This window comes from Megalobrama amblycephala, linkage group LG3, assembly GCF_018812025.1.
Source record: "Megalobrama amblycephala isolate DHTTF-2021 linkage group LG3, ASM1881202v1, whole genome shotgun sequence".
NCBI lineage: Eukaryota > Metazoa > Chordata > Actinopteri > Cypriniformes > Xenocyprididae > Megalobrama > Megalobrama amblycephala.
The window spans coordinates 7,481,690-7,495,411 of NC_063046.1; the positions used below are offsets into that span (position 1 = coordinate 7,481,690).

Sequence of the window (13,722 nt, forward strand, 5' to 3'; positions counted from 1 at the left end):
AAATTAAATAACTCAATTTTGATTATAAAATTACATTTAAAAAAATATTACGTTTCTTATATCATGAAATAAGATTTTGGTTATATTTTGGTATCGTGACAACACTACTTATGTGAACATTTCAGTCAACATATTATTTTGTGAATCTGTTAATACGATGCCGGTTTGTAAAGAGGCTGTTGAAAGATGCACGTTAACTACACTGACCCGAGAGCAAACCCTCAGCCTGTGTCGGTGCACAAAACAGTGTTATTTATTTCACAAACAGTTATATTTTATATATTTTATATTTTAAATTTTATATTTTAAAATATAAAGCTGCAAAAAAGGTATTTTAAACTCTAAGGGGGTCAAAGAGTCATAAAGGTGCATAAAAACTAAATTATGACTGTTTTGGGTGCAAATCTTCACTAAAATTAAAAGCAGGCCTTGAAGGGTAAAAAACAAAGCAAAATGATAAAGCATGTATGATATGACCCCTTTAAAGCAGCCTCTCATTCTCTCTTCAAATAAAAGTGCTGTTTGACATCAAAGCAAATTCCTTCGGTACATGTTGTACTGACTATGAGAGCTTTTAATAAAGATGGTGAGTGTTTTCACCGGCAACGGCCTCGCCTGACCTGAAGGCAGCTGAAGTTACAGTTATGAAACTAAACCCTGAAACAGCACTCTGGGACAGTGATGACCCTCACAATGATCTCTTGTGTTTGTGTGATCGCACAATTGAGATCAGACAGTTCTTGGTGTGCTAAACTGGGAAGCATTTAACTTCCTCATTACAGCTGTGCTCGTGACTAATGCGTCCCACATGAGCGAGTGTGATGCTTTTATATGGATAGGGTTTCCATGCCATCTTTGACACTGCTAATGAGAATCATAACACCACCTCTGAGTGAACCTGGAGAAGTTGCCATTAAAGCACCTTTTTGAGGGATGTTTGCACCTTAGAGAACCATAAGAGATGACAATTTAATCTGTATGCTTATGCATCTTTTTTTATGGTTAGTCATTGTGAGCTGGCATTGTAGGCAGTTTTTAAGGCTTCATACACAGACATACACACAAATTAAATATGTTGTTCAAACAGTAGAAAAAATACATTTATCGGCTGGATAAAGCAAACCAGTGTTTAGCTAGTAAAGTTTTAATGGATGAAGATTGACATCAAGGTAAAGAAGATTGCAGTGACGTACAGCAGTCATACAGTAAGCATGCGCGATTCCATTATATTGATGCTCAAACAAACCGTGTGTCTTCTCGATGATCTGAGCACACACTGTATTTATGCACAGACACATTTCAGTACATTCACGTTGTTTCCACACATTCAGGATTTGTCATGTTTGTTGCTGTTTAGTAAGGCTGCCCCCTAATAGTCAACTAACTGTTAGCCGACAAGAAGAGGCTTAGTCGACCAAAAGTTTATTAGTCGCAGAAAAAAGAAAAAAAAAATCAGGAAGTGGCAAAGTCACGCTGTCTGTGATGGACAGATCGTTAACAGCTGGTGTATGTGGTAATTAAAGTACATCAGGCAGGACATCCAAACACTCGCCTATCATTCATCGACCTCAAATATGCCTTATCATCTGAAACATGTAAGTATAACAACTTTACATGGCCGCTCGCCTTAACGTTAACCTAGATAAATGTAGGCTATTCCAGTGATTGTGTGGAGTGTGAAAGCTGAATAGTAGCGCACTTACTGCCTGAGCTAACATGGAGGTGCCGGCGCGATCACTTGCACTTAAAATACTCTGTCATTTTTGGTCATATAGATAAGAGTAATACATCTTTTGAATCGGAGTCTACTTTTATTTGTGTGCACTCACAATAACAACAAAACCTTGTGCTTTTGTAAAATAATGAAAGCAAACAGGATGCATTTTCTGTTGCCTCTCTCTGTGAACTTGAGCGTGCCAAAAAAAAAGAACCGAAACTCCATGTAAACTTGCCTCATGAAAAATATATCTATAGAAAGCGAAATTTCTACTTCTAAATGAACCAATTCAAATGGAAAATAACAAATATTCTCAGGTTATGTAATCCGTTTGAAATGTGCATATAGGCACATCCACTACTGATGACGAATCAACATCGTCAACTTCATCACTGCAGCCGAAAATACAGAAAACACTAGTTCATCAATTAATTATTAAAATGTTAAAGCAATCCCCTTGCTGTTTTCCCCCCGACACATTCATAATCATTAAATCTGTCTGTGTGCTGTGGCAAGCTTTATGTGTGCGCTTGAAGGCATTAAAGGCTCTTTATTATGATTTATATGGTTTATTAATAAACGTGCGATTAGTCGACTAATTGCTTAAAATGAACTATAGTAGTCAACATTTGAAGTGGATCAAAACCTTTCATCAAAGTTGTCCTAAAACCTTTGTGACGACCAGGGCGGGCGAGAGCCGTGAGGGAACGGCGCGAGGAGTCTCTCACGGAGGAGCTCCGGGAGCATAAAAGGAGGAGCGATGACCGTGAAGGACGAGAGAGGACCAGGCCTGGACTTTATTTTATGTTTTATTATGTTTGTGTGGCCGGCAGATGTCCGCGAGGGTCTGCCGGCATTACTTTAGTTTTGTATTTGTTTATTTTGAAGTAAAGTTTTGTTGAATGTTTGCCGGTTTCTGCCTCCTTCTTCCCATATTTACGAACTGTGTTACATTGGTGCCGAAACCCGGGAGGAAGGAGGGACATGCTGTCGGAGAGCCCTCGCTGCTGAGGGGGATCGTGGTGCTGCGGAGTTCGTGCAGCGCGGGAGTGTGAAGACCGTGAGAGGCTGCCCGAGGCGGTGGTACTGGAGCCTTGTGAAAGTTGGGACGGAGACCCGGATGCCGTGCTCCTGGGACGAGGTGGGCTGGCTGCCATCCAGGAGGGAGCGGAGGAGTCGCCGCCATCTGCCGTGGGCCGGAGCCTGCTGCCGTCCGCCATGAAGAGGAGGAGCAGGGGACGGGGGACTCGCTGCCGGCTGCCCTCAACCGGAGGAGCCATCGCCGGCCGCCAGGAGGCGGTCGAGGATCGGGCCGTCCACTGAGCGTCCAGTGCCACCGCATGGCACCGCGAGGAAGAGCCTCTTGGCAGGCTGAGGACCGAGTGGCAGTGTGTCTGGGAGCCGGACCCAGAATTTTTTTTTTTCTCTTTTTCCTCTCTCCCCTCTCTCGTCCTGTCGCTCCCCTTGCTCCCGTCTCCTTTCTCTCGTCTCGTCTGTCCTTACCCCCAGGTGCTGCGGCCGACGAGACAGGCCCCGGGGGGGAGTAGAGCGCAGTCTCGGGAGTACCCCCCGGCCTGCGAGGGGCGATGGGGGTATGTGACGAGCAGGGCGGGCGAGAGCCGTGAGGGAACGGCGCGAGGCCGGTGACGCAGGTGATAACGAGCATCACCTGGGAGGCGCACCGGCCTTGAGTCTCTCACGGAGGAGCTCCGGGAGCATAAAAGGAGGAGCGACGACCGTGAAGGACGAGAGAGGACCAGGCCTGGACTTTATTTTATGTTTTATTATGTTTGTGTGGCCGGCAGACGTCCGCGAGGGTCTGCCGGCATTACTTTCGTTTTGTATTTGTTTATTTTGAAGTAAAGTTTTGTTGAATGTTCGCCGGTTCCTGCCTCCTTCTTCCCATATTTACGAACTGTGTTACAACCTTCTTCTTAGGACAACTTATTTCTTAGGACAACTTTGATGAACTTTTTTGATCCACTTCAAATGCTGACTACTGTAGTTACTACTAGTCGACCAGAAAAATCTTTAGTCGAAGGAAGCCCTAGTGTTTAGTAATTCTGAATGGATCAGTGTACTGTAGTAGGTATATCAAAGACTTTTTATATAGAAAGACGGTGCACTTGTATTATTATGAATGGGAGAAAGTGCAACGCGCAATATAGCAGAATAAGTCCAGCCTTCTAAATAAGAGCCAATCGCCGACTGGTAAAGTATGGCGTCACTGCAGCTGCCGTTAGAAGCTCCGGTTCCTATAGAAACAGTCAGACGTGCGCTTCCTATAGAGGCGCATGTGCATTAGGTTGAACCAGCATGAAAAATGCCATTTTTTGTCATGATTCAAGCGTTTAGAGACAACATTTATGAGACAGTTGTTGTCAGATTTCATTGGTTATTTCAAATATGAAATTTAATCGAAAGCTTGGCAAACAGCTTTGAAGAATTTGATGTTTCCCCATTCAAAGAGATAGGAGCTGCACTTGCATGCCCGAGAGGCGTTTCAGAGATGGCCACCGAGTGAAATGACTTGTCTTAAAGGGACTTTGGGTATATGCAGTCAGATTCCCAGCTCCATGTTGGCGTTTCTTCTTTTCAGTTCACCCCACTCATTTTCCATAGGGTTCAGGTAAGAGAAATGGGATGGCCATGGCAGAAGCTTGGTTTTGTGCTCAGTGAACCATTTTTGTGTTGATTTTGATGTTTGTTTTGGATCATTGTCCTGATGGAAGATCCAACCACGGCCCCTTATATGATTTCTAGCAGGGACAGGTTTTAATTTTTTATCTTTTGCTGTTTGCTACAATCCATAATCTATCTGAACAAGATGTCCAGAACCTCTGGCAGAAAAATAGGCCCAAAACATTAAAGATCCAGCAGTATATTTCATTGTACACATGTGGTACTTTTTTATTTCTGTGTGCACCAAACCCATCTTGAGTGTTTGCTGCCAAAAAGAACATTTTTTTTTATACATCTGACCACAGAACATATGAAAAGTAACTGACACTACTGGAAATTCAAACAGGATGGGTTCTATGGTCAGATGAAACAAAAAAAAGAGGTTTTTGGCAGCAAACACACACCAAACACATACACACAGCACACTACGTTTTGTAACAGAATCATCGCAGACACTTGATAAAAAAACTAAGCTAAATATACACCCTAAATAGTTTCTATTATATGCAGAACTAGCCTCAGGACAGAGAAAAAATAACTGTTTGTTCATTTATATGGTTGAGTCATGATGATTCAATGCACTCTTCTTTGCTCATCAGTTATTATTAGGGCTCGAGCACCGACGGTGTGAGGACCCTATTATAATTGCTCAGTCAATTATTCTACTTCTCCGAAATGAATCACATTTTTGAGGGCCTAAACATGCTCGAAAACTCATGAAACTTTGCACAAACATCAGAAGTGGTGATAATTTACATCTGATATGGGTTTCAGAATTAGGTGTGGCAAAATGGCTTGATAGTGCCACATACAAAATTTCAATTAATCACCCTTAGTGCTACGTTTCACGTACAGGTATGAAATTCGGTAGACACATGTAACAGCCCGATACCTACAAAAAAGTCCCAGGTGCAAAATCTGAAAACCCAACAGGAAGTCAGATATTTTGACTTTTCTTTCCAAAATTTTTGCTGTTTTTGCCATTTTCAGATGTTATACTTTAACGAACGCCTCCTAGAGCTTTAATCAGACCAAGGTCATATTAGATCAGTCTAATCTAAAGGCCTTTGCGACGTTAAATTGCGAAGATCTTGAGTTTTCGCTGAAGGGCGTGTCTGTGGCGGCCTGGCAAAGTCTGATGATTCACCATGAAACAGGAAGCTTTTGTAAGTCAAGCATACAATGTGCAATCTGCCTCAAATTTCACGTGTATGATAAGTGGCCTGGCCTGAAGACATCTACACGCCAAAATTTTGTTATAGTCATATCGCCACCAGCTGGTAGCAGGAAGTGTGGCAAATACAAATGACTGACGTAGTCCTCCTATATTTATATACTTAAACGCATATTGCCCACCGTGCTCTATTTTCCTAAAGCCACCGGGTGGAGGTGGCATGGCTGCTTGCAGCTTTAATTTCTTTATGTACCTAGTAGTTTTCTGCAATGCTTTACCAGCTGCACCACAATGCAAAATAGTACTCAAGGTGAATGTGTCCTGCTTTTGCTTATCAACACGTACTTGGATGTTTGGGCTCGATTGCTACTCTGACGATGGGCGTGGCTTCAAAGTTGATTGGCGTGAAGGGTGGGCAGGCAGGAGATGTCGAGATGGTGGCCGACTTGAGAATGAATTCCTCCATACCACCAATACCTGCAGAGATACAAATGACATTAAACTAAACTGCATTCAAAAGACCAGTCAAACTGTTTTTACACAGGATTTTAAACCTCAGGACTCCACTAATGTTCCATAAAAAGAGTTGTTAAAAAAATTTAAACATTATTATTTATACAACGGCTGCCTGACATAACAAAGGCCCCTGTGTGTGTCCGTTTAGGTGGGAGGGTGTGTGAGTAAGAGTGTAAGCATGTGTTTGTGTGCACACTGTGATGGAAAAAGAAAAACACTTTCAAGAACTTCTGCAATAACAGACATGATTGCAGTGCTGTGATGGAGGAACCCTAAAATCTGGTGGTGATATGACATCTGGCCTAGGGCAACATCCCTAAAAAAGTGTACTTAGTAACTCGGTTGTGATAGGACTATAAACATTTATCAGCTAGAAAATAAAACAAGTAGTCCAGTGGTTTTTACTTTTCACGTGGGTGGGCCTGGGCTCAAACTCATCTTTAATAAACCAACAACATATTAGTATTTTAAAATTTAAATATATGAACACAAATATAACATGCTGCTGTGCTATGTGATACTGATGTTTATTAAAGTGATTTAAATGGAATATAAAAATACATTAATAATATAAAATGAATATTAAAAAATATGACTTTTTTATAGATGTTGTTTATACAAAAAAATGGGGAAAATATGCACTATAAATTTAATATAAAATAAATATTTTACAGATAATATTTTAACAATTTGCTTTGGCCTTGTGCAGTAAAAGCATTACAATTTTATTGTGAAAACAACAAGCTGTCTTAATAATCACAGTAAAAACATGTCTGTATATATGAAAATATACAGTTGCCTTTTTATGTTCAGAAGGTAGTCCCTTGCATGGGCATTAACAAAATATTACTAATACTTTAAAATAATAATAATAATAATAATAATAATAATAATAATAATAGAAGGTGCCAGAATGCTACTTTAAGGCCCTGTTTACAGCTGGTGTTTAGATGCGTTTTGGTCGATCGGATCTCAAGTGGACGACGCTAAATACAGGTGTAAACGGGGTGTAAAATGCTTGTCCACTTTCGACCACTTCCAAAGGTAGCTGAAAACGCTTTTATAGTGAAAACGCTCATGTGGTCGAATGTGTTCAAACAGCCACAAAAGACCATCTACTCTCCGTCTACTGACCTAATGCATAAACATTATGGGAAGAGCTCAAGCCAGATGGGATTTAAACTTTGTCGGCTGAAGACCCAAGTTTGGTTTGAAGATGAAAAATGTACCAAGCACAATGTTCTCTCATCATTCCTGATTTCTAACACACACACTCACAGCGTTCGGCCGGTCTTGTGTCTATCAGAGCAGAAATGAACCTACCTTGCCAGTGCAAACTAGCCAAAACAGGTGTAATATTTTCCCTCAACCTAGTCCCTGTTAAAGTCAGGCCGCAGCATTATGGACCAACTGGAGGCGAGACAAACAAGATTGAGTGACCCCTAAATATAATTAATTGCAGTAGTCCAGTCTTGAGTGCGTGGATAATGGTTTTTAAGTCCCTGAATGAAAGAAAAGATTTAATTTTGGCGATCATCTAAGCTGAAAAAATGCTGATTTGACAACTGAGTTTATTTGTTAAGTGCCGGGTCAAAAATAACTCCCAAATTTCTTGTGTAACTTACAGTGTTAGTTATAGGACCCAAGGTTTTTGAGAGGATATTGGCAGAATCCGGACGTCCAAAAACTAACACTTCAGTCTTGGAATCATTTAATTAAAGGAAGTTTTCTGCCATCCAACTTTTACCTTCACTCAAAGATAGAAAGATTTGAAAAAGCCCATTCATTTAACCACCCATAGACCCTCCCCTCGAAGAAATCAGGACAGAAGTGGTTGAAAGTGGACAAAAGAATGAAAAAATTAAAAATAGACAGAATGCAACACTGTGTTTTTCAAAAATAAAATAAAAATTCAAAATATATCAATTTGGAGAGAGGATGAGAGTGGTAAAATACAGAAAACTGTAAGGCTGATCATGGATTATGAATATAGATACACTTCTCACAACAATCTCATTCCTGAAGCAATTACCTCAATTGCTTCTTTTTCGCGGGACGTGCAACAGTCCACAGTAAGATCTTAAACTTAACAGACATCTTACACTTTCCAAAAACAAACAAAAACTTTTTGGGGGCTGATTGGCAGGCAGTAACCTGGAAGAGATGCATTCATATAAAAACTTCCTGATAGGGACAACTGAATGAAGTGCTTCAGCGGCTCAGCAAGAAGACCATTTCACTCGCCCCTCGAATCCCATTCAGTTGAATTACATCAGGTCCAAGAGTGTTTCCATCAGGACAGCAGAGCCCCAACTCGAGAGGTTAGTTTGTTCAGTCAATGAACCTGCGATGAGTCAAGAGCTTCTGTCAAAGGCTGGGCTTATTAAGGGCCAATTCCAGACAGACTCGCAATCGTGTTCATGAGCAAACACCTGGAGGCTGTAAAGACGGTAATAAAAACGGCTTAACAATAATCACAGCGCAGGCCTGCAGCGGCCGTATGAAGTCTTAAGTCTGAAGGTTCAGGCGGCGTTGACTCGCTGGGTCGATCTCTCCCACGAGATCAGTATCTGCGCATTCAGAGCATGACATCATGGATCGACTCAAAGGTTTATTATATTGTGCAGACATAGCAAATACAGAAAAATAAACCATGTGTACGATGTCAAATGTGCAAAAGCATTAAAAGCTGCTAAATTAATTTAAAATGGAAGGGTTGTTAATGCAAAGCGAGATACACAATCGATGAATTGCTCATCGGAGGGATCGTATGTGTCCTGCTTTGACATTCTTTCTATAAGTGTTTGCATATGTCTGGATCAGGGCACACGTTTTCCAGGGAAGGATGTTGCACAGATGCCTCAAGGCGTGGGAAAATGAGACGCTCTCTTTGGTTTAGAACACACAGACTAGTTTGTAACTATTTTAGAACACAGCATCCTTGGAAAAAAAAAAAAAAAAAAAAGAACAGCAGGAATACTTGTTTCTGATTGGTCAATCGTGGCATTCTACGGTCAAATGTTTGTGTATAATGAACTGTATATCTGACTTTTGTCCAGAGCAATTGATTTCCTCCATATCTGTGCTAGTTTCACGTCTCTCGTATCCCCCTTCTTCTCACATAAATAAGTTCAAAATCAAATCAAATTTTTATTTTCATTTATTAATTTATTTGGTAAGTAGCCGTACAATAAGCTGATTAATGTACAATTATCAAGATGTACTCGCAAAATCAACCCCTTTTGGGTGATACAAGATGAAACTGATCAAACTGTCAGGGTTTAGTTCATACCTTTCTGAATACATTATACATAGGGCTTGACTCATGAACTCATGCTCATCAGTCACTGTGTCTAGAGGTTTTCCAAAGTTACTTGCCACTCAGCATTTTCACTGGCCACAATTTTGACATCAATACCATGGGGAAAAACTGCCATATAGATATTTTTAATATTATCTCATAATTTGGCAGCAGGTTTATTAGGCTGCTGTGACTTTAAGACCTGATGCACAGATCCATTATACTGTTACACATGCATTTTCTTTCTCAACTGTTTACGTTCACTTAAAACATACTGACTGTGTTTACATGAATACTCACCAAGACTGGCATTTTGACATTATTTTGTGTGTATTTGACTGTTTAAGCGCAATAAGCAGTGAAAAATAACTCGATTTAGTACCGAGAGGCGGCTTTATGTATTGCAGGATTGCAGCGGGTTTCTGTTACAGTGTTCACTATACATGGAAATACATGATTGTATTTTACATTAACAGAACTTAAAATTAAATACATTTTTGATTAAATGTTAAACTATGACAAGTCATGATAGTATATCGAATCAATAGGCATAATTTGTGTGTCATCCAAGCTCAATAAAATAACAATTACAAGTAAAAAGTCTAACAGCTGTCACAACCGCACTGCCTGCACCATTGGACACGGACACTTACGCCACGCCCACTCGTTCACAATTTATTAATCTGCAGTAATATTATGTGCAATACGCACAATCACATGCCAAAATTCAAGCCCTGTAACAGCAACAATATTCATCTACAGCAAATGAAAAGAGTGAGTGAGGGGAGGAGGGTTTGTGTGTCGACTCACTGTCAGAGAGATGAGAGAAAGAGCAACTGGCATCGTGTGTCTATTCTGAGGTAAATAAGTAATCAATATTTTTGACAACATTACATTGCGCTTAGTTTATTTTCTTCAGATGCCTGTTTAAAAGACTACAATTGAAAAAATACATATATATATATTATATATAAAATTCAACTCACCAGAGTTGAATTTTTACAAGATGTAAAATAAGTCTAAGGTGTCCCCTGAATGTGCCTGTGAAGTTTCAGCTCAAAATACCCCATGGATTTTTTTTAATTCATTTTTTTAACTGCCTATTTTGGGGCATAATTAGAAATGCGCCGATTCATGCTGTGGCCCCTTTAAATCGCGCGCTCTCCGCCCCTGGAGCTCGCGCTTGCCTTAAACAGTGCATAAACTAAGTTTACACAGCTAATATAACCCTCAAAATGGATCTTTACAAAGTGTTCGTCATGCATACTGCATGTATGCGTCGGATTATGTGAGTATTGTATTTATTTGGATGTTTACATTTGATTCTGAATGAGTTTGATAGTATGCTCTGTGGCTAAAGCTAACATTACACACTGTTGGAGAGATTTATAAAGAATGAAGTTGTGTTTATGCATTATACAGACTGCAAGTGTTTAAAAATGAAAATAGCGACGGCTCTTGTCTCCGTGAATACAGTAAGAAACGATGGTAACTTTAACCACATACTGGCTGCCCTTGTCTAATGCCTTGAACATGGGCTGGCATATGCAAATATTGGGGGCGTACACCTCGACTGTTACGTAACAGTCTGTGTTATGTTGAGATTCGCCTGTTCTTCGGAGGTCTTTTAAACAAATGAGATTTATATAAGGAGGAGGAAACAATGGAGTTTGAGACTCACTGTATGTCATTTCCATGTACTGAACTCTTGTTATTTAACTATGCCAAGATAAATTCAATTTTTAATTCTAGGGCACCTTTAAACAACCACTAGAATTGTTGGTAAATCAATTGTAAAACAAACCTTCCTAAGGTCTTTAAAAAATAGAGCTGATTTCTCTAATGACAACAGGAAGAGAGAAGGCTGAATGATTTGAAAAGAGGTTATTCTACCCCTCCTCGACCAACAGTCTTTTAACCTGCGAGTCACTCGTTCATCACTGAAAGTCGAGCCACATGCAGCGGTCAGTCTAGACACAAGAGCTCTTTGTGTGTGTGACTCTTTAATACGTCCAGCCGGGCCCGAGGCACACTGCCATATTTATCCACAGTGCTGATGATTTCCTGTTCGTGTTGACCCCTCTCACCCCCTCCTCCTGAAGCACTGATTCAGGGCCAGCTCGCCCCCGTCCAACCCATCACACAGCCCACGGCAAGACGGATCTCGGATCAGCTACTCGGGACAAATTCAGGCTCTCTAAAAACAAGCAAATCCTTCGCTCATCGGCATCAGATGGTGTTTTAATGATTGCTACATAAATCCATCCTGCTCTAAACTTTTCACCTCACACATGCTTCTGATTTCCACACCACAGAGCTGCAGATTTTCAGGGTGAAAAACGAAGAAAATGAGCACAAGGCAATTATTACAACATAAAAATAAATATATCTAAACTGGCATTTTTCTGAAGCAAATACCAGTGTAGATTTCAGAAGCCAATAGCAAATGTAAATTTTACACTTGTTCACTTCGTTAGGATATGCATACAGTGTGTGGTGTGCAATTTTAGCCATCAGCATACTGTATGTGCAAAGATTTATTTATTTATTTATTTTTAACTGTGCAAACTCTATACACTCAGTTCGTGCATATGCCTTTAATTGTTTTTGCACTAATTAGTTGGTCCACAAAATAGCAAAACAAGCCTGGCCCGTTGTTTTCAGTTAAAAAAGAAACAGAAGAGATGGAACAACAACAACAAACACTAGAATGATGGAATGAACTATAAAGCGAACGATAGAACAATGGAACAAAAGACTGAATAACAGAACAACAGAAGATAGATAGACAGATAGAATGAAAAATAGAACAACAGATAAACCGATAGAATGACAGATAGATAGACTGCTACAGGTCTCAATAAAGTTGACACGGGGGCCAACAAATGGCTGAAAAAGCAAGAAATTTTAAAAGGATTCAGCTGGGAGAATATCTAGCAACTAATTAAGTTAACTGATATCAGGTCTGTAACATGATTAGCTATAAAAGGGATGTCTTAGAAAGGCAGAGTCTCTCAGACGTAAAGATGGGCAGAGGCTTTCCAATCTGTGAAAGAGTGCGTAAAAAGATTGTGGAATACTTTAAAAACAATGTTCCTCAATGTCAAATTGCAAAGGCTTTGCAAATCTCATCATCTACAGTGCATAACATCATCAAAAGATTCAGAGAACCTGGAGAAATCTCTGTGAGTAACGGACAAGGCCGAAGACCTTTACTGGATGCCCATGGTCTTCAGGCCCTCAGAGGACACTGCATCACTCATCGGCATGATTGTGTCAATGACATTACTAAATGGGCCAAGGAATACTTCCAGAAACCACTGTTGGTAAATACAATCCGTCGTGCCATCTGCAGATGCCAACTAAATCTCTATCATACAAAAAGGAAGCCGTATGTGAACATGGTCCAGATGCGCCGTCGTGTCCTGTGGGCCGATGGCCTGTTTCAAAGTGGAAAAGTGTTCTATGGTCAGATGAGTCCAAATTTGACATTATTGTTTGAAATCACGGACGCCGTGTCCTCCAGGCTAAAGAGGAGGGAGACCTTCCAGCATGTTATCAGTGTTCAGTTCAAAAGCCAGCATCTCTGATGGTAGAGGGGTTCATAAGTGCATACAGTATGGGCAGCTTGCATGTTTTGGAAGGCACTATGAATGCTGAAAGGTATATAAAGGTTTTAGAGCAACATATGCTCCCCTCCAGATGATGTCTATTTCAGGGAAGGCCTTGTGTATTTCAGCAAGACAATGCAAAACCACATACTACAACTATTACAACAGCACGGCTTCGTCGTAGACATTTGGCGCATTATTAAACAAAAAATACGTCGACGACCACAAACTCTTCAGCAGCTGGAAACCTATATCAGGCAAGAATGGGACCAAATTCCAACACCAAAACTTCAGAAACTCCTAATCTTGATGTCCAGATGTCTTGAAACTGTTTTGAAAAGAAGAGGAGATGCTACACCATGGTAAACATGCCCCCGTCCCAACTATGTCCCAACTATTTTGAGACCTGTAGCAGGCATCAAATTTACAAATAGCTCATTTTGAGCATAAAAGTCTAAAATTTCTCAGTTTAAACATTTGTTATGTTATCTATGTTCTATTGTGAATAAAATATTGGCTCATGTGTTTTGAAAGTCTTTTAGTTTTCATTTTATTCAAATTTAAAAAATGTCCCAACATTTCCGGAATTCGGGTTCTAGATAGAACGATAGATAGATAGATAGATAGATAGATAGAACGACAGATAGAATGATAGACAGATAGAACAATAGAACGATAGACAGTTAGAACAATAGATAGAACGATAGAACAATAGAACAAT

The 13,722-nt window shown here is 40.2% G+C and overlaps 1 protein-coding gene across 4 annotated transcripts in view; it reads right to left on the reverse strand.

The window, feature by feature from the left end:
- The window catches only part of efl1 (elongation factor like GTPase 1), a 158,344-nt gene that overhangs the window by 38,783 nt on the left and 105,839 nt on the right, over positions 1–13,722 (reverse strand). For all 4 annotated transcript variants that reach the window (XM_048183670.1, XM_048183674.1, XM_048183673.1 and 1 more), the window contains exon 16: positions 5,919–6,050. In XM_048183670.1, the coding sequence (XP_048039627.1) occupies positions 5,919–6,050 (132 nt within the window). The remainder of the gene's footprint in view (positions 1–5,918; positions 6,051–13,722) is intronic.